Source organism: Rhodnius prolixus, unplaced genomic scaffold, assembly GCF_049639745.1.
Source record: "Rhodnius prolixus isolate KJV_2025 unplaced genomic scaffold, Rpr scaffold_1, whole genome shotgun sequence".
In the NCBI taxonomy this organism is placed as follows: Eukaryota; Metazoa; Arthropoda; class Insecta; order Hemiptera; family Reduviidae; genus Rhodnius; species Rhodnius prolixus.
Genome location: NW_027411581.1, coordinates 50,098,962 through 50,120,291, shown reverse-complemented (window position 1 = coordinate 50,120,291; position 21,330 = coordinate 50,098,962). Strand labels below are relative to the sequence as shown.

The 21,330-nt window shown below is 30.7% G+C and overlaps 2 protein-coding genes and 1 pseudogene across 2 annotated transcripts; all 3 read left to right on the top strand.

Moving 5' to 3' along the window:
* The first annotated feature begins 83 nt into the window (after positions 1–83).
* Positions 84–14,909, top strand: LOC141461669 (uncharacterized). Its single transcript, XM_074142893.1, has 8 exons — positions 84–307; positions 1,773–1,935; positions 2,018–2,192; positions 2,341–2,480; positions 6,765–6,846; positions 7,306–7,428; positions 8,272–8,368; positions 10,473–14,909. The coding sequence occupies exons 1-8, from the start codon at positions 84–86 to the stop codon at positions 10,561–10,563; spliced, it is 1,095 nt and encodes a 364-aa protein (XP_073998994.1). The 3' UTR covers positions 10,564–14,909.
* On the top strand, positions 2,517–6,506 carry LOC141461711 (protein max pseudogene; annotated as a pseudogene).
* Position 14,910: 1 nt separating the features above from the next.
* On the top strand, positions 14,911–21,088 carry LOC141461676 (glyoxylate reductase/hydroxypyruvate reductase-like). The gene is made up of 7 exons (XM_074142906.1): positions 14,911–15,141; positions 15,231–15,355; positions 17,894–18,083; positions 18,771–18,934; positions 19,084–19,248; positions 19,719–19,844; positions 20,607–21,088. The coding sequence occupies exons 1-7, from the start codon at positions 15,062–15,064 to the stop codon at positions 20,720–20,722; spliced, it is 966 nt and encodes a 321-aa protein (XP_073999007.1). The 5' UTR covers positions 14,911–15,061; the 3' UTR covers positions 20,723–21,088.
* The last annotated feature ends 242 nt before the right edge of the window (positions 21,089–21,330 follow it).

Genomic DNA, 21,330 nt, shown 5'->3' with positions numbered 1-21,330 from the left:
AAAAAAAGAACCTTATCAAAGGGGTTAGTTTCGCATTTTAATACTTGGAACTTCAGTTTTGATTAGAGGTGAGGTGAAGTGATATGGATTTTGGTTTAAGCATTGTGGAAGCTATGAAGAACATCGTTGCTAAAGGAATACAGACCGAAATGGGTGCCCCGTATGCAGGATCGGGTTATGTAACTGAGAAATTATATATGTTACTTCAGCTTTATCTCCAAAATAAAGGATGGAATCAAGTTGAATTGCTTCAGTATATGTCCGAACTTAAAGATACTTCAATCCTTCCAAGTGCTGCTTATTTACAGTGAGTATAATTCCAAATGCTTCTAGCGCAACTACCAGTACACTTGTATTTCTTTTAGTAAAGTAATGCAACGATACAAATGATTTAATGAATGAAAACACCTAATTATTTGACATAACTATTATCAGCAGTGCACAAATTTTCTAATTGCCTTTATCTCTTATAATTTGAGTTTTTCGTGGCTAATTGATAAAACAGTTTAACACCTCTTCTATGTATAATTAAGAGGGAGATTAATTTGAATCTTGATAAAATGTACAATATTTATTACTATTAAGAAACGCACATTTATTTATTATGTGAATGCGTTTTCAATCTCCAATAGATTCCTTTGTTAATCTGGTGGGAACATTTAAGTTACACGGTCAGTTTTATAGTAACCTTTATTTTATTTTTGTTAAAATTAGGAATTTGAAATTAAGGCACTGACCCTAAGTGCTTTTTCAAATATTAACTTATTTTTAGTTCGAGGCACCTGCAAAAAAGCCTGTATTTGATATTACATTAAATGTCTTCAAATCAAATAAATATCATTAGTCAAAGTTCCAAAGAAGAAGTTCAGAAAGTAAGAAACATGTAAAATTATTAAATATAAGAATTAAAATTTTAGCAACTCATTTAATCATTTTTAATAATATACATGAGTTAGGACAGAACATTCTACTGAAATTGCAGTTAACAGAGTTTCCCCACACCCTCTTTCAGAAGTACTCTTTTTCCGTTTTCGTGAAAAAAATGTTTCGAATAAAAGCTTACCTTTTACAGTAAATATATCTAGTTTTAAAAAATTATGGGAGCCTATCTCCAAAATAATTCATTTGTAGGGTGGTTTCTTTTGGTTGAGAGATTTCGATCGCCAAGTTGATTCTCTAGATGGACCAAATCAACTTCTAAATTTTCAGCTTCCAGCGAGTTTTCGTTTCTACTCGAAAATCTTGATATGGTCACAGTATTTTCCTTATTTTTAGAGAGATAAAGTAAAAGATAGTATCACTTTAATTTTCGGATGAAGAATCCTCAAAATTGTATTTTTTTTTTTGTTCAAATAGATTTAATAAGTATCTTCAGCCTCACGGATAACTAGCAAGCACCTAATGGAAGAAAAGTTCAAGGATTGTCATACATCTTGGAAATTTCCGTGAATTTTGTTTGAATTATTTCTCGTTGAAGCTACGTCATTTTACAAATTTGAGAATTAATAAAGTTAAATGCATAATACTAAATTTTAAACTTTTAGATTATTGCTATTATTATTACTATTATTTTGTAAATTTAGGAGTGTCACATTTGATTAAGTCGTTGGCGCCTGGAGTTTTTTCAGATCTCGCCGGCCTCGGAAAGTAATCTCTCGTTACAGATGGTACAGATAACACTACCCAGCCAGCACCAGACAAGAAAGAGGAAATCTAAGGGAAGGCTTGACCAAACCTGGCATTTTAATTAAAATAATATTTGCTTTTTCTAGAATGATGGCGTCTAGGATCACTTTGGATTCTCAGGGCAGATTAATTCTTAGAGAGAATGGTAAGATAATATTGCCTTTCGAACATTTTGCAAATGCAGTAATGCTAAAACACATGAATGGTCCCCACGGTCTTCATATGGGCCTCGAGGCTACACTAAGAGCAGTAAGTTTTTTAATGCTGCATAACACATATATGAACCAGACAAAAAGTTATAGTTATGTTAAAAAAGTAATCAATATTACAGGTGATGGACTCTTATACAATTGGTAGGGAAAATTTTGGAATGGAAAAAGAATTCGTTATTGAAGTTGTTAACAATTGTCCCAATCCAGCCTGCCGATTTTATAAAACACAACTAATGGAACTTTCTCAACAACAGAACAAACCTACTTATATACCAGAACCATCCAATAAGTTAGGTGAGTTCACCTGTATGCGATTTTTGTTTGCTTAAATGCTTCTGATAAGAAGCTGTTTGTTTTCTCGTTATTTTGAGTACCAATAAATTTATAATTAGGGTCAATTATATTTCTGTTACATTATAAATTGTTTTATTTTCGTTTTTAGGTTCCATAAATGAAGGTGATTTAGAAAGACCTATCAACAATAAAGGCACTCCTCTTCCTGCTTCCCAATCTCAGCATAAACTAACAGATTTTTTGAAATCAAACCTGGATAATTTAGAGAGTCTTACAAGCGCTAACAAGGTATGTAATAATGATGATAGTAGCAATATTTTTTATCGACTGTATGGCCATAAAAATTGTGGGAAGAAGAATGATACAATTTTTTCGCCTGTAAGTGTATATTAATAGAACAAGTTGTTGAAAAAAATAACAAATAGATAAAATCAAATCACAATATTAAGTAAGGACAATTGGGCTCAAGGCCTCCTCATAGACACTACTCTCTCCTGATGATATTCTCTCCTGAGAATGTGCCATTAAAAATTAAAAAAGTATAAGAAAAGAATAATTAAAAATAACTTAAAAAAATAAGCCAAACTATCAGTGCACTTTGATTTCACAAGCTGTTTGTTTCTACCAACGCTTGCAGGAGATAATTGTGCTATAAATAGAGGAAATCGGTGGTTAAAGGATGAGGGTCAGACTAAGATTAAAATAGTTAATAGTAGGATGTGAAGAAAAAGTTGGAAGCCCTTTGTCGGTAGAGATGGAGAACGTTGGTAAAGGATAGAGATACGTGGAAAGCCTTGTTGGCTGAGGCTCGGATCCTTCATGGACCTTTATGGTCTTAAGTGTTGAGTAAGTAAGAGTTAGGTGAAAACCAAGTGAGAAAAAAAATTATACATTTTTAATGTCTGTGGAAATGTTTCTGAAATGTGCAGGAGGTTTTTACGCCTGAAAAAAGGTTTGAGTCTGGGCCATTTTATAAAATAGTTTTTAATTTTATTTTGTTTTTATATGAAAGCCTTTGAATTCTCTTTATCGTGGATTCATCGGCATTGAAACTAAAGAACTCTTGAGATGATCAATTCACGATATCTTGCAACAATGTAACCATATCTATAACGTTGTTCAGCTAATGATGATATATGTAAGGAATACAGCGAGGCTGAATTAATTGTGATTATTTAATAATGATATATGGTATACAACGACTCTCAATTAATTGTAGTTATTTTATCTTGACCTTGCTCAAAATGCTCCAGATGTTAGGAACTTTTTTAGTAATGGAGTTGGATTATGTCCATCCAGAATGAGATGTAGTGCCACTTTCAACTTCATGTGAGCGAATTTCAGGTCACACATGCTTAAGCGAATAGGACGAAGAGCGATTGCCTGAACAATCTAGTAGTTACTTCAATCGCTTTCTTTATACTTCCTAGAATTCTCTCATTTGGGGACTATTAAAAAAAAAGTTTACGTTGCAAAACTGAAAGCTCTGTAGGATCTGAAACTGCAATTTAGCAGTTGTGTAATCTATACCGTCAGATTAAAAAAAAAGGTGGGTTTAAATAAACGTTCTTACTGTGCCAATGGTGATGTATTTTGAATGTGGAGTTGGAGTGGTCAGATCAAATTTTATAGCGTTTCTAAGCAAAATTAAAAATTGGCTACTGTATCCAAAAAGCAGTGGGTACTCTATCTATCTAGGAATGTTTAAAACACCCATTAATTATTTCATATGTCACTTGCAGTAATTGCTCTTGAAATTTATCATTTGGTTTGTCTGGTCCAAAAACAGACTGTATTAGCAGTACCCATTATCAATGCACTGTTATCACATCATAGTAATCATAGAACAAAGCTGACAAGCTATTTCAAAATAAAAAATCTTTTATAATGTTTTGCACAGTTCAATAAATTGACCTTCGTAATAAAATGTTTTGGACTATTAAGTTTTAAACGTATATGGAAGAATTTTAAGCTATTACATAAAACAGAAATAATTGATATTGTAGGCTGCCTGCATTCTGCACTTCAGTAAGGACACAGAAGCCAGGTATTGACGAAGTAAGTGCGGGGTTTTAGAAATCTAGAGGGATTATATATTCTAGCAAGGAAGGACGTGGGAGAAAAAAGTAGAATTGTGAGAGACAAATACTGTAGAATGAACTAATATCTAAAGGAGATTGACTCGCCTATAAGCATTTTCTCACAATTTTCTGCGGCATAGAAGTGTTCTTGGTAACACCAGCAAAATATATAACACGGTCAAATTGTGCGAACCAAGATAATTTGAGTAAAGCATTACACAGACTCGCTAGGACATACGCTGGGGATAACATAACTGGCATAAAATGCCCTGCTTACATGAATATCGATTACAGCAGATGTTTTTATAACAAAAATACAGAAGATTCTTTTGATTGCTAAACTCAAGGAAATGACCCGATGAGTTTGATGGGACGAAATGCAAGATTAAAGTTTAGAATGCTTTGTTTGATGGCATCTATGTAGGATGCGAAGTTTAGAAATGTGACCATAAAAGAAATTTCACAGAAATTGTGCCAGTGGCACAATAATTAGTTCGCTCAACGTACAGCGACCAGTAGATGTGGAGATTTTCGCCTGATTAGACCAAGACAAGAATGGGGAGACAACAAGGATTGGGAGAAATCGCATATCGGACGGGAAAATTTTAAAAGTACTTGTTCGCTTAGGATTGCTTAGAAAAGGGTATTGGCCTATTAGTCACCCGTTCCAAGAGGTGGAAGTCCCTCCTGGAAAAATAGGCGATTACTATTACTATATTTATAAGTTATGTAAGGATAACATTTTCAATATTTTGCCACTTTTATACAGTTGGGAGATACGTGGAATCTTTGCTTTGTATAGTTAAGATATACCAAGAATACATAAGTCTTAAAGTTTTATTTGTTAATTGTGCCATTTTGAAGAATTAACAATTTAAAAAAGATATATTTTTTAGTAGGATTAATGTTACAATAATTAATAATAAAAAAAAATTAAAAATAATTAAAACAAAAAAAAATGTGTTGACATGATATAACCGCAATGTTTTTCTACTGACATAAATTACTTTGAACAGAATGTGTAATAAATACTAAACGGGGGTTTTTAAGGCCAATATCAAAATTAAAAGAAATTTATCGATGATTTAATTAAGATACGTAGTATACAATTCGTCGGATTCTGATTCGATAATGCGGAACAAGTATCGATTTCCCGAAGGAACTGTCACATGATGTACTACATTGTTGAGTGTCGATAACCTTAATTGTTAATGGTGGAAATGTTTAGTGTGACAGTGTTAATATTTTAAAATAATTGGTTATTTGAATAGTTAAAACAATTGAAACAGTAATTAATATTAATAATTATTAATAGAAACAATACAGACATGAGGAGTGATGATGATCAGGACGATGCCGAAAAAAGGGCTCATCATAATGCTCTGGAACGAAAGAGAAGGGACCACATAAAAGATAGCTTTTATAAATTAAGGGATTCCGTGCCCACTTTAAGAGGAGAAAAATCTGCCAGCAGGGCCCAGGTACTTAAAAGAGCCGCGGACTACATACAATATATGAAATCGAAGACAACCAGCCATTTGCGAGACATTGATGATTTAAGAAGACAAAATAGCTTATTAGAGGCTCAGATCAGAAGATTAGAGAAAACTAGAGTTGGAAATTTAACCTTAAAGGATTATTCTGAGGAAATATCAGCAAGAGATTCTCAAGATAGTGATTCGTCTTATTCAGAATCGGAAACAGTTGAAGGATTGCATAATAATGTTTATCCTAATTGAATTAAATTGCGTGGACAAGGAAACATAGAAGTACAAACATGTAAACTAATGTTTTTTGTTTTTAAAAAGATAGTTACCATCCAAAGTTAAGAGATGACCGATTATTCTCGTGGTGTGTATTTTGAATAGTAAAGTTTTATCGAAACTGTGGCCGAGTAAGAGTGATTTGTGCCTTTTGAATGAACTGAAATAAATTACAGTTTTATAATTGAAAAATTCTTAAACGGACAAGAATTCTTTAAGTGAAACAAATATTTAAATTGTGAAATATTCATGTTTTATGAAGTTTTTATAATTTTTTAAATTATTCCATAACTTTACACTTTGCAATTTTTAGATCTAGTCCACAACTATAATAGTTTGGGGCTTTTTACACTTAAAAAAAAAATTAGCTCAATTGTCATTTTTGTAATTTGTTCATTGTGAAAAAGTGTCTTACTTTTACACTTATATTGGATACAAAAATATATACTAATAAATATGTTCATTTATAAGATTTTTGTTTAGTTTTTAATGATTCCAATTAAGTTACGTCTCATTTATTTCAATTTTTTTTCAGAAAAATTTTTATTCTCCCAAGCAATTAATTTAAAAATAAGTAACTACTGCATTACCATTCAAAATAATTAAAAATTACAAAGTAGAAATGATAATTTCCTAATTTTTTCATATTGGGACTTAGAAAATGTTTTAATGGAATTAAGGTGAAAATGTCGTATTGCTATAGATCCATCTATTAACCATCTTTTTAGGATTTACTGGCAGTACATAACGGTTCCTGGATGGCTCAAGAAAGTTCAGAAGGTAAAAGGCATGCATCTTCAAATACTGAAGGTATATATAAATACTACCCTTGTAGTAAATACTAACTTGTAGCTTAAAAAGTTATAATTTTCAGCTTGTTTATTACATAATGTGAACTGTGAGTTCAAATAAGCCAGTGCTCATTTAAAAATTCAGCCGAACTGGATTTCTTTTATCTCAAGAAATCTTTATCACTTGTCACTTGTTAAGCATTTTTTTACTTAAAAACTTTCTATGGTTGGAAATCACAGCCTATTGAGTGATTTTTTGCCAAAAATTGAGAATATTAACTACTTGATGATTTTACATAAGTATGTATACGAGGTATCAAATCTTATTTTTATTTTTAAATTGAAAGTGCCCTTTGTGAAAATTTGTGGGTTTAAGAATTGAACGTTTATTTTCAACGAAGAACATTAATTTCATAGTTATTTAAAGATATAAATGAGTAGGAATGAAAAACTAACAGAATTTGTTTCTGTTTTTTAGTTGGTCAAGAGAAGATTGTGCGTGCTTTTGCTGAAATTATGAAGAACATGACTCGAATGAAGACATGTGTGAGGCCAGCTATGTGCAAACCTTACGGTAAACAGTCGGAGTCATTACAAAAAAGTAAGTTTATTCACTGGCGCATGTAATTCATTACCAATCAAAATAATTAAAAAAATGAAATTAATTATTTCATGTTCCAAAATGTTTTTCTTATTCATTGCGCCAAAATATATTAACAATTTGCTTTTGTTTCTTTTTTTTATTTTATTTTCTCATTTTCTCTCTGCATTAAACCCTGTTAATCAGTGTAAATAATAGCAGGTGTCAAGCAGCACTGGGTTAGAAAAATTCAATTTTTCAGATGCAAATTAACTATTTTGTTTTGCAGATCTCCCTTTTCCTAAAAACAACATGTTTCCAAAACCTTTCTATCTATTGAAATGTAAGTAGCGCTCAGTGTTACGCGAGATTAAGAGCTCAACAAATTTACTTTCTTTTTGCTCGACAGGGCTTTTAGTAAGACTTTGTTGGGCACCTATTTTAATAGATACAAAGATATTTTATAGAATAATTATGCAACTGATGGTTGAATATGGTTCTCATGGCCTTCTCACGCTGGTCTGTCTTGGTGAAGTGACCTTTCAGTGATTACCAAGAGATCCCCTAAAGTAGATTCCCATAGTTTCGACTACCTGCACTTATCAAGCAAACCTTTGCGAGGCATAATAAATTAAGATGATTCTCGATTATTTAAACATTCTGCATCGATTTCTATTGTACAGTGTAATGTTTATACAAATTAGACCTTTTTCTGCTTCCTAAAATGTTTAGAGAGTAAAAATTGCTATAAAATTGTATTGATTTCTAAGATTTTCTGGTGAAAATTTAGATGAGAATATAGGCTACTAATAGTACTGTTTGTTTGCTAACCCAGTTTGTTGATATTCTCTCTTTATTTTGCAGCATTAATGGATACTATACAACTTGTTCAGTCTTTAAGATCTATCTTGCCACCACCCCACATTGCTGTTAGCAGTTGGAAGAACGAAGATAAACACAAGTAAGCAAGACCCTCATATTTTCGCACTGTTCAGATTGGATACAGTCTATTTTAATTAACAAATAGAAAACTGTAGTCAGTCAAACAAGTTTTTTTAATTTAATTTGTTAATTCATAATAATCCTTTATAATTTATTACATTGTTATTAATTTTTTGCCATGTGACGCCCTAAATAAATTTGTGAACAAGTAGGATCCAAATGGTTAAAGTGTAATTCTGTAGCTCGGAGGGAAAAGGCACCATGTCACAAAAAGTAAATTTTACAGGGGAGCCAAATAAAGATATTTTTCCAAATTCATTTTTTGTTCCACTTTTCCGGTTATACTCTTTCCTGTACTTCTCACCATAATTATTATAGTTGGTATGGCCACTTAACCTCCCATATTTTAAAATATTTTACTTTCATCTCCATTGTGAAAAAAATTTATGTCCATGTAGTGCCTTTTACCCTTAAGCAATGAAGTATCAGAGCGCTTTTTAAATATACATAAATCGCTTAATAGTAAACATAGGACATAGTGCTTTACACCTGTAGAAAGAGCAACAAAAAATTTGTAAAATGATGCCAAAATCTGAAAATCGAAAAAATGGACATGGTGCCTTTTCTCTCCGAGGTACAGAATTATTTAATCCATCATAGATTCCATTTTTTTTTTATAGTACTCGGATATTGTTACCTTAAAAGATAGTATTTTGAGTTTTGTTTCCGAAAATTTTATTTACACTTACAAAACTTTTTCACTTATCATTAAACCAGCGGCTCACAATTCAATTTCTGTAGGCAGATGAAAATCAGAAATCGGTAAGATTAAAAGTAATTAAATATGCAATGTCAGAAAATCATTTATACTAAAATTTCTGATTGTGAGTTCATATATGTTATTTATTTTCCTTCCAAGATTTTATTAAGAATATCAATGTAGGTATGTTGCATACAATGTATACACAGCTCATGTACATGTACATATACACTGTAATATATACAGCTCTTTACTACTGGTATTGCAATCGAGATGTTTCATTCTTTTTTCACTTTCTCCAATTTTCGTTCTCCACACGAATAGCAGGTGAAATCTTTATTGTTTTTAAGCAAGTGGTAGCATTTGTTTTTTAAAACAGTTTAGAATTTTACCTTCAAGAAATCGTCTTTAATTCGTTTTGAGTATTGTGAAATATGAGTAGAATGCCCTTGCTCTTAGAATCGGCGTCGATTATTTTTATTTATGTATTGTGACATGTGTTGCTACTCTAGTTAAAGAACTGAACTCAGACGTTTTATTAGCTCATTCTAAATTTGAATGGAAATGACCTTTGGCATGTTATATACAATTAATTGTTTTAAAAGTAATGAACTGGCTTACTAACTTGATAATTTTGTAAATACAAGTTTGAAAACAACTCGTAAAGTAATAACTTTTTACTAATTTCAAGATTAACACTGATATTCTGAAACGGAAGGTAATTGTTGCAATTTTCCCTTAATACTATTTAATTTAATAAAAAATAAATCAAGTTGACATATTTTAACATTTCAAAATTTAAACTTGTTATATGAAATTATTTAACTATTCCTATTAATTATATTTCTTTTTTGTATTAATATATTGATAAGAAAGGGATTAGCTATGCGGTTAGCTTCTTGAATTCCCACGCGGATGTCCCGAGTTCGAATCCAGCTGCTGGCCCTTATATTTTCTCTTCCTAGGAACTACTTACAGCTCACTGCCCGGTGATGGGAAGTGTTGTCTGTAACGAGAATTATAGTTATAGTCGAAGTTATAACCGAGTTGGCAGTGCACCGAAAAAAGCTCCGGGCGCAAATAACCTTAAATGTTGACGCGCCTTAAATAAAAAAAACAAAATAAATAAAAAATTATTAAATTCGTAAAACATTTGTTATTTTATTTGTTTCACCTTATCCTGTTTTTATACGTGGAACTATTTTTGGTTCTTTGGCATTATTTCTAAAATAAATATAGGTTATCTTTAATAAAATTGCTCTACTCATGCAATTTTGTTAATTTTTTTTCAATAAACTTATATTTAGGGAAATATTTCTGTTTGATATGTATGAAATCATTATATAAGAAACATGCTTTTCAGCAGGAAGACGGCTGCAGCGGCTGCCGCTGCCGCAGCTGCTGCTGTGGGTTCTCTTGATGAATTATGTGAAACCGTACGCAAAGTTGATTAGCATCAACGAAGCGCGGGTTTAACCGTGCCACAAAGCACCGGACCAGCGCAATCATCTGGAAGTGCAATAATCCAACAGCAGGTGACTCAGCAAGATTCTTGTACTGGAGGAGCGCAATCCGCCTCTAGTCATCAATCTGCAGCCATGTCTCCATCTCCAGTGACGGCAGTACCACCTACTCTCCAGCAAAGAACAGCTGTATCTCTTTCATTACAACAACAACCACCACCTCCACAAGAGCATTATTACACTGGTGTACAAGACTTTAGTAACTAATTTCATTGCTAAAAAATGTTCCATAACATTTTTTTGAAATATACATTTGATATGTATATATACATACATATATGTATATATATTATTATTATTTGTAAAATAAGAACTGATGATGAATTTGTTGAGAAGTTTTTTTAGCGGTTAACTTATTAAATTCTGTGTCCGCCAAAAACTCAATTTGCCTGTAACCTTTCTTGGGGAATCTACACAATTATTTTAATTAGTTAATGCGTTGGATAGGATGTTTCTTTTTGCTAAAGAAAAATACAGTTAAGTTAGTAGTTCATTTAAATTTAATGAATTGCTTTGCACCGAATCTATTCAAGAAACAATTCTTTACTTTCCACTTATTTAATTGTGATTTTATCTTATTTTCTTATAGATAAAGTTAATGAAGTCCTGAGATTGAAGATTATTATATTCAGCTTTTAGAGAGCGATTTCATCCTATCAAACCGCTCTGTAATTATAAATCTAGAGTAGATGAAGTTTTTGTTTAATTTATCTATTAAAATTTTTAGATCTGATTTCATAGGCTCTTTTAATGTAACGCTCTTGATATATAAGAATATGCTTCCTATATGCGCTTACTGTTATTTATAATTTGCTCCTGAATTTACTCAGATGGTAATAAGTGGGTTTTCCTTAAATTCAAAGTATCATTAAATTAGTTATGTTCTTTACAGATTCTTGAAAATCTGAAAGTAGTGGTCTAATTTTTGACAAATAATTTCTTTTAAATACAATATTTTAAATGTAAGTATTTGTAAATTGTTTATTTTTCTGGATGCTGGAAAAGTATTTTAATAATAATAATAATAATATACAATTTTTTAAATAGTTTTTTATATATATATTCTGTTTCATTATTAGTGCAGGAGTATAATATTGTTTGCTTGCTTTTACGGGACATAGACTACTTATAGTTAAAACTGCTTCTGTACTGTGTAAAAAATAGAACGCTGCAATATTATATGATAGTAAGACAGTGTTTTTTTTTCGGTTTTTAATGAAGTAGGTAATTCTAATTACATGATATTCACGAAAATAATGTTCAGACTTCCTGTTAAAGTATAATTTACATAATATTAAACTAACTTAAAAATAAACTGACTATAGAAAAAGACTGGAGAAATTTTTGTGGAGTGTGTATTATGATACTTTAATTTTTTTCTAAGAATATTCCTTCTGAGGAAAAAAAAGTGTTAAGATAAGCTTCCGGACATATCGGAAAATACAGTTACGCGAAAGGTATCAAAAACACCCACCCCTTCTTATCCATAAAAATGTTAGCTGCCATTTATGACCCCCAACACCGGAAGTTGGTTTTTTTCTGTTTGTCCAAAATGTATACATTGGTAATTTAACACTAATAAGTTGATTATAACCTTAAAGTAACTTTGGTTAGTTGCGCACAAAACACTAAATTTTAACTTAGTAGTTAAAAATGTTAGCTGCCATTTATGACCCCCAACACCGGAAGTTGGTTTTTTTCTAGTGTAATTATGATCATTGAAATAGGATCAAACCCCCCCAAAAAGGGTGTATAGAACTTTATTGCTTTTTTAAATTATATCGACCATAAATGGCTTTATCTTATTTCTTTTTGACTATATTGGATCTATCATCACTCTTTTTTGGGCTACCACTTACTGAAGATTCATTGCTTTTTCCAATTTTTTCAGCTGTTTAGAAAGGACCATTTAAATGTTCAATTTAGCGGTCTCCTCAGAATGTAAGCTTTACCGTAAATTTCTTAGTTTTGTTACTAATGTAGCTGAAGTTGCACTTATTGTTCTAAAAGCATGATTTAAAAATTGCGGTTTCCATCGCCGAGAATGCTTCTGTCAAGCGCTTTATTGACATCGCTTGTGGGGAAGTTAACGCATTGTAGCCTACCATAAAGAACAATGAGTCTTTTGGCTTTAACAATCAGCTCTATCTTAACAGAAGTTCTTTTATAAACAGGATGCAAATTTTGATTTTTACTGCACCCAGTACTGTTCTGAATCACAGTGTGTCTAAGAGCACCTTTAGAGCTTGATTGTCGCCATTTTTTGATTATCTAAAGTAGCACTCCACTGCTGTTGTATAAATAGAAATAGATACAGAAAGGTTCTATTGTATTCGCTGTTATGCCAATTCCAGTCTTAAAAAATATATTGTAATATATAATAATGGCAAGAATAGGGTATCAATACGGTATCATTTGGAAAAATATTTGCATATTGCTTGTTATTTTATTATAATTATGATTAATATGTAAGATATAAATTGAAATTTTGTTTAAATTTTCAATCACCCGAAATGCTATTATTTTAAAAAGTCTGAATAAATAACTCTATACATAATTTGTTAAAAGTTCTAATTATTATTACTAGTACCCAATGTATACTTTTTATTCTTTTTGTTGCCCTTCATTTTTAATTAAAACGTAAGTTTTTAGTACATTGGGTGTTAAAGAACAGAGATGCGTTCTAAATGGATTAAATATTTCTAAATGATCATTTTCTTTTAAATGATCTTACGCCATGATATTATATTGTTTTCATTTTGTTAAATATAATTCATGATTAATAAATTTGTAATAATAAACTTTTTTGAAAGCTGTCTGTTTTCTAGAAATTTTGGGGTGCCGCTTTTTCCAAAAACGTAAAAAGTAATCGTTATATAATGATTATACATAATATTTTAGAATTTAGAAGTAAGTGTGTATGTCTGAAAGTTGTAACGGTATAAGGATATGGATATATGTATGGTGTATCACAGAAGATTCATTGCTTCGCTCAGAATGTTTGAAAAAAGTACAAATCTACTACAAAGTTTTATAACAAAGTTTATTTTGCAAATGTTTTATTGCTCTCTTTTTTGTATTTGAAAAGATTTTTCAATTAGTAAATAATTTACAGTTTATGTAAAAATTTAAAGTAGTAGGAAAACAAAATTAGTTAGAAGAAAAGTAATATTGTGGGTGAAACGTTTAAGAAGCTATTAATTGAGTCTAGTAATTCGTTGCAATCAACTCGACTTAAAATAGTTGGAAAATATATTTGTTGTGATCTTAGTTAATTTATTTTTACAAGGCAAATTATACTTTCTAATAAATAAATAAACTTAATTTCAAAATTACAGAAATTTTTATAGTTGGCAATTTGTGTTTTAAACATTTTTTTTGCTGGAATGTTGCTGAATATATTAGAAAAAAAATTTAAAAACAAAACAGTTTTGTCATTTGGTCAGCCTCAACATTGCTTTTCAATTCTGTTGTAAAATCTTGGCAGGTGGGGCCTACAAAACATAATTAATAGTTACGCTTCTTAAAGTTTTCAGTATTGTATTCATTTAAATGAAATTATTCTATTCGCTATTTTTTTTTTATTGTTAGTAGGATGATTGATATTATTTTTTATGCTATTAATTTGTATTATGTATCTTTTTAAGGTCTTTATTGGCTACTTATTAGAGTTTAAACACTTGTGACTTTATTTCGTAAAGCCGATCAGTGCTTCTATTTCAACTCCATTACTGATAAAAGAAGAACCAATATTTCATTGGAATCAGATTATGAAATGATGTTAAATGCAGTGAAAATGTCTGTGCAAATAGCCCTTTTTTTAGTTCATCACAAATTTTTAATGCAGCAAAGTAAAGAAAAAAAAATACTATGAAGGTTATAAACATTTGAAATAGGGCCACAAAATTGTGATACTAGAAATATTGCGGAGCTTGCTGATTGTTTTGAAAGAACAACTTTTTTTTTGTAATTGTAAAAAAAAAATCAAATTTTTCAATATTACTTTCCTTCCTACTTGTAAAAAATATGTTTCTTCTTTTTTATAATATATATATATATATATGTATATGTTTAAAAACTTTTTATGCATTTACATGTTTAACATGTACATATGTAATTCATCCAGTTTTGAATTGGATATTATCCCAATAATTTGACTGTGCACATAGATGTTATTGACAGTGCCAATTAAATTAAACAAATATACAAATAACTGACTTATATTTATTAAAATATTCTTTGTGAAGTTAGAACTAATAATGAAATTGTTTTATCGATGTTGTTTTCATTAGATTTTTACACTCCCTCCCCACTACTTTCAATTAATTAGTCAGTTACTCAATATAATGGGCCTTGGAGTTACCTAAAAGCAGTTCGTGACGGTTTCTAGTACCACTGTCGGGGTCGGTATTATTTGTTGTTGCCAACAATGTCAGCTTTTAAGAGATTTAAAGTTTTTTTAATAGACAAAAATATTCCCAAAGTTGCAATAGATTTATTGAATACCATGTGAGTGTAAAGATGTTTGTTTACCAATGCATTATGTAAATATTTGAAAATTATCCAATTTTTACAACATGGAATAATTTTTCTTTAAGATGCGAAGTTACTGTGCTTGACGATTTTTCGCGGGAAGCTTGCATTAGAGAAATGTTACATTCAGACGCCGCATTGTTATATGGACATAAACTGGTCGTAGATCAGGAGCTACTTGATGCTATTGGTATGTTTAGGTATAAGTGTTACACACACAGCTAGTGGCTTGATAAGTTGGCTTCTAATATAGTAGAAATAATATAATTATTTGGAAGTAGGTAAAGAAAAATAAAAGTTATTAGCCATTAAAAAAATGGTTGAAATTAAATTAAAATTTTTTCAAATTATACTCAAAACTGAAAATCTGTATTTACAAATGCGAAAAAGAAACAAGAAAGAAATCCTTCAGAATATCAAAACTCATCGCATTCTTTAATAGGTATGCCATGTGAAAGATATTAACTTGAAAAAAGTTAATGATAAAAAAGGTTGACAATTATTGATAAATTTAGTTGGTAATTTGGCTGTTACTATTATGCTGCGAAGAGGGCCAAAAAATCATTTTCTTCGATATCAATATTCGAACTCACTTTGCGCACTTGGACAATGATTTTCTCGCAAGAACTTCCCAATAACAGTTCTTTTTCTTTCTCTTCATCAGTGCTGTAAATATGTGTTTTTTTTCTCTTTAAATTTGTTTACCAAGAATCGCTTTTTCTTTCAAACTGACTGTTGGATACAGGCAATTAACTCCCACAGTGCCTTACATCGTCATGAACGAACTCATCGCCTCTCTCTCATTAACCAATTCCATCTTCACATAATGTGTGATGTGGACGATCTTTTTTTTACTGCCATTCAACCTGTTGCAAGTTCCTACTCCTGCATTTTCGCTTGCAGTACTCTATAAAGCTGGTCAGGATAATCAGATTGCCTTACTTTACCTACGAATCTTATGTAAACCGAATAGACATTCACTACTCAGGCAAGCTATTGCATTCCAATTTTACACTACTATTCATCCATACAACTACCAGAGTCATAGCTACTCTTTAAACCCAACCCAAAATATTTTAGAATAAAGGAAATACTACTTTTTTTTTTGTTATCTACAACCATCTCATTTAAGCATATAAATCCAGCTTTGATTTCAAAAATATCATTTTGAGTTACTTAAACGTGAACAAACGTGTCTGAACTTCAAGAATTGTGATCCAGGCTTGAGCTTTAAACCCAGCCTAGTAGTTTACAAGGCTTACTACTTGCGCAGTAGTTCACTCCTAATGTGATTACTGCTCGCATTCAGCATCCGCAAGCTAGACTTTCGACTGCTTTCGAGAATTTTAGAAATGTGAAGCGGGTTTTAATCAAAGTGTCATTTTGAACTTTGAAAACTTTTTTTTTTTTTTACTATAAATTGTCCAGTCAGAAAAAGTTAATTCCGGGCAAGCGTCTTAATGACTTCTTGTTTTATTAGGGTAATTTTTCTTCCTTTTTACATATAAGATGTGGTAAGCTGTAAAATGAAAATTAGTTCTTATTGAATTATTTTATAGTTTTAGAATAAATGAGATATTGGTAAATTGAAAACTTCAATTTAATGTGAGCATAAAACAATCTCTTTCTTCACCCACTAAAAAAATTAGTACTATCTCTCCTCAAGCTTGATGAGAAATTTCCCAGTTCTTTCCAGAAACAGTTCCGTTTATTTTAACAATTTCTGTTAAGAATTAAAAAAAAAAAAAAAATTTTTCGCCGAATGAAAGTTGTTCAAGGTGAGGAACTTCTCTACATATTCAGCTACCGAGATAAAATAATCAAGCTAGTTTACTGTTGCTATTATTTTAATCTAGTGCTAAAACTGTTTTATTTTTTTCATCAGAAAATCTGATATGCTAAAATCTTGAGAGATTTTGAAAAGAGTTGACGTTTTTATGCTGATTTAAACATCCATTTTTCCTATAGTGAAGGAAAGTATTGACATTTGATGACATGTATAAATCTGAATTTGTTAGACTTAAGATGGACCTTAAGACCTCCAAAGAATAAGGCCTTTAACTAATTGGAGGTTTTTCATTTCGCTTTATTTAGTCAAGCTGAAGTTGAAAGACAGTTCGTTGCTTAATGTATTGCTATAAATTGTACTAAATTTAAGGTGCTAGCATCCTCCTCATAAGGCGCTGAAAATATTTTTTTTATTCCAATATTCTTAGATTAAAAAAGAATTGTTTAAATTGAGGAAATTTTGGTCAGTGCTGCGAGCTATTGATTTTGCTAAACTCCTATAATTCTTGGTTCAGAGTTATATCTTCAAGAGGCTTTTTTAGCTTAAGTTGACATTAGAGACCATATAAGTAAAATTAACTCATCAGCCATTTCAGACCAATATCTTAGGTATTCTAGAAACTATATGTCGACACTAGTAGTTTCTAGAATACCTAAGATATTGGTCTAAAATGACTGATGAGTTAATTTTACTTATATGGTCTATCACCCGATGGTGATATGAGCTACATACATTCTATTAACATTACTTACTCTACGTCCTCAGCATTTGGATACCTTGATCCATCTGTCTTTACACTGTGTTACTTTTACTGTTATCACAGGGAGAAGAATATTTCTCGTACTATAATGCACAAAGTGAAGATTTTATGCTTGAATAAATTTGCTTGAGAATATTTCAGTATACTTCAGTCTGTAATTCTAATTTCTCTCTTGATAGGTCCACGTTTGAAAGTACTGAGTCAAATGGGAATTGACGTTGATCACATTGATATTCCATCTGTCAAAGACAAAAAAATTCTACTTGGCAATACTCAGAATGTAGTAGCCGACTGTGTTGCTGAAGTAGCAGTAATGTTAGCTCTCAGTGTAGCACATCGCGCCAAAGCAGGATTTAACCAAATTAAAAAGTACGTACTTTGCTGTTGAATAATTTTTTGCTAATTTAATGAACATTCTGGATAAATAATTTTCTTTACAATTGAATTTTATCGAAATGATCCAAATATCGAAAATTATGTTTGTCAATAATGAAGTGAATAATGAAGTTTCACTTTTCGCTCAAACATTGCAATTAGGATTTAGTACTCAACTAGCTAACATGTAGCCTGGTGTTATGATGAATTTCAGTCGCAACTACGGGTTGACAGAACGTATTTGTGAACTGAAGCTGACTTATACATGCCAGCCTACTAGATTCTGATCAGAGAACTGTAAAACTCTACTTCATTACCTTTTTTATTCAAAGAGTAATGTAACAATGGTAGACGATATCCACATTTGAAATATGCCACTGCAAAGATAGTTCAGAACTGGATAAATTGTCTCCTTGAAGTTGATAGACAAGAGAGAGACCTTTACAAGAGGAAAATATAGCTTAATTGTAATTTAGTTTTTCTCACTTATTATTTGTAATGAACAATGTGAACACAACTGGAAAGCTCTCGAACTTATTACCATTAAACAACAAGTTCTTGTAATTTAAGTGATGTACTATTACATTTTTATTTCCTTATTTTATTGAAGATGAATTTAAGTGGTTATTTTTTTGGTATATATTTTGCGTTTTATAGAAATAGTACGATTTGGTTTTTTAGGCAGGAATGGCTTGCTAATCAACAACAATGGTTAGGGCAAGAAATTAAAAATTCAGTCGTGGGAATCGTGGGTTTGGGAAATATTGGTAAAGCAGTGGCTACAAGAATAAAAGCTTTTTCTCCAGCCAAAATTGTTTACTATGGTCGGACCGATAAGAGTTATGGTAAGTTTAAATACATACCATATATTTGTATTTTAGGTATACTTCAACTGTAAATGAAGCAATTTAGGGTATGAAAAGAAATTTTAGACTACTTATTTAGGAATTTTTCGTCAAGCGTTACTTAACTGTTTTTGTTTTCTAAATTTTAGCAAATAATTTTAACGCAAATCGATTACCACTACTTGGTTTGCTTCAAGAAAGTGATTTTATCATTATTTGCGTTCCATTGAACAATGAAACGTACCATTTAATTGATGCCTCATCATTTAAATTAATGAAAAGCACTGCTATCATAATAAATGTTGGCCACGGAGGTATGTTCTTTATTATTTAATAATATTAACGTTTTAATACATTGCATTTTTTATTTTCTTCATGGTAATCAACTAGGAAATGAAGTATATTCAGTTGGTCTCCTAAAATTTATTTCATTTAATGGAGTGTATTAAACATACAATTTATAAGGATTTTATAGCAATAAAAGGGATTATAAAAAATATACTACAACAGTTCCAATTATAAAGTCTGCCATTGAAAAAGTGCTAGTACATAATCCATGTAATTCAAATTTGAGAACTGTAATATTGAATCCTCTACAATATACACTCAACAGTTACTCTTTGCATTTCTTTAAGATTATAAATTATTATATCTCATTGAAAATTCCTGAAAGTTCAGTCAAGATTTAAGATGTTTCTTAAAATTCAATCATCTAATAAATTTATTTGTATTTCAAACCAGTAAAAAAAATTACAGAAATTATTTGAAGCTGTCTGTTTTGTAGAAATCATAAATCAAGATCATTTAGTAACTGCCCTTCAACAAGGCGAAATATTCGGAGCTGGCCTAGATGTAACCACTCCAGAACCATTGCCTAAAGATCATCCTTTAATTCAGCTAGAAAATTGCGGTAAGTGTCATTTAACAGAATTGCCTAAAATATGAATAGTAGGTTTTCGAACTTTTATCGTAACATGGATAATGATTTTTTTAGATTTTTTACTTTTAATTTTCGTACTTTAATCCAGTATATTAAAACTATAAAATGCATTTCTCTTAAAAATTTCGAAAATAAATTACAAATAACCTGCTCTTTTAATTCAACCATGGCGCTAAATAAAATCAGTAGATTAAAGGAAAGAAGTGGTTGAGTTCTCACGCCTAAATTTTAAGTTCTATTTATAAGTAAATTAATCGCCTGATTTTTCAGACGGGGCTTAAAATCCAACTACTTAGGTGTCGTGGGCAGGGGCTGAAGCACTACTTCACTATTAAAAAAATAAATTATTGATATTTTTCTAACAAAAAGTAGCCATACGCAGGATTCGAATTTACAAAAATAGATTATCTGAATTATTGCGAACATTACTGTTATAAAGGAGTATGTGCCTTTAATGACTCGATTTTTTGATGACGTCATAAGGTCTCTGGCTATGAATTTCTCACATAAATACTTGTTTTTGCTTAAAACTTTTTCTAAGAAAATTTATTTTAGGACTCTCTGGGAAAATTAGACGTTACTGTCTAATCTATTCCATATATAGTATGTAATCGAAATATTAACATCAGTGAAGTTTGTGGAACATGTGACATTTATACAAGGTCTGCTCAAAAAAAAAAAAAAGGCTAAAGAGCTTTCAGACATTCAATATGTTTATTTCTTTTGTTGCAGTTCTGACCCCGCACATAGGCTTTGCCACTGTCCAGACTCGAAACAAAATGGCTGAACTCGCTGCTCAAAATATTTTAGCAGCACTAGAAGGAAAACCAATGCCTAGTCCACTATGAGAAGAATTAATCTTTTTCAAAATATTCCTTTTATATGTACCCAGAATTAATATTTCGAAATCCTAACAAGCTTTCTTGTTCATTGCACACTGCAATATTTTATAAACCCAGATGACACAATTAACTCCCATGGGTCTATCCTACATAAGAAGGAATGTCTGCTCAGTATATAATGTAAATGTATGTTAGCGATTGAACTAATAACTTTGATGATATTTGAAAAATATGAAAAAGCTAAATTCTTTATTATTTTCAAATCACACTCTTCGAATACGTCCTTGTTTGTCTTTTCAATGAATTACGAGTTTTAAAATGTGAAGCAACTAAAACGAATTTTTGATAAAGTAAACTAACGTATAATCTAAACTTCTTTCAAGTTTTTGAAATTATTTTATGTTAAGTACCAACGATACAGATTATTTAATAGATCTATAGTAACTGACTTTACTAGAGAATGACAAACAAACAAAATACTTTTCATCAAAAGTTCCCTTAATAGAGCACATATTAACTGAAGTTGTATACATTGCTAAAATGAAGTAAAATGGTAATCATGAAATAAATTTTTAAAAAATTCCTACATTTTTATTCCAACGCCCTGTATATAA

Bases quoted from the DNA above. Each gene is read 5' to 3' on its own strand.
- LOC141461669 (XM_074142893.1), top strand. From the start codon at position 84: ATGGATTTTGGTTTAAGCATTGTGGAAGCTATGAAGAACATCGTTGCT. The intron at 308-1,772 runs GTGAGTATAATT...TGCTTTTTCTAG, and splicing joins CCAAGTGCTGCTTATTTACA to AATGATGGCGTCTAGGATCA. The intron at 2,481-6,764 runs GTATGTAATAAT...CCATCTTTTTAG, and splicing joins GTCTTACAAGCGCTAACAAG to GATTTACTGGCAGTACATAA.
- LOC141461676 (XM_074142906.1), top strand. From the start codon at position 15,062: ATGTCAGCTTTTAAGAGATTTAAAGTTTTTTTAATAGACAAAAATATT. The intron at 15,356-17,893 runs GTATGTTTAGGT...CTCTCTTGATAG, and splicing joins GGAGCTACTTGATGCTATTG to GTCCACGTTTGAAAGTACTG. The intron at 19,845-20,606 runs GTAAGTGTCATT...CTTTTGTTGCAG, and splicing joins AATTCAGCTAGAAAATTGCG to TTCTGACCCCGCACATAGGC.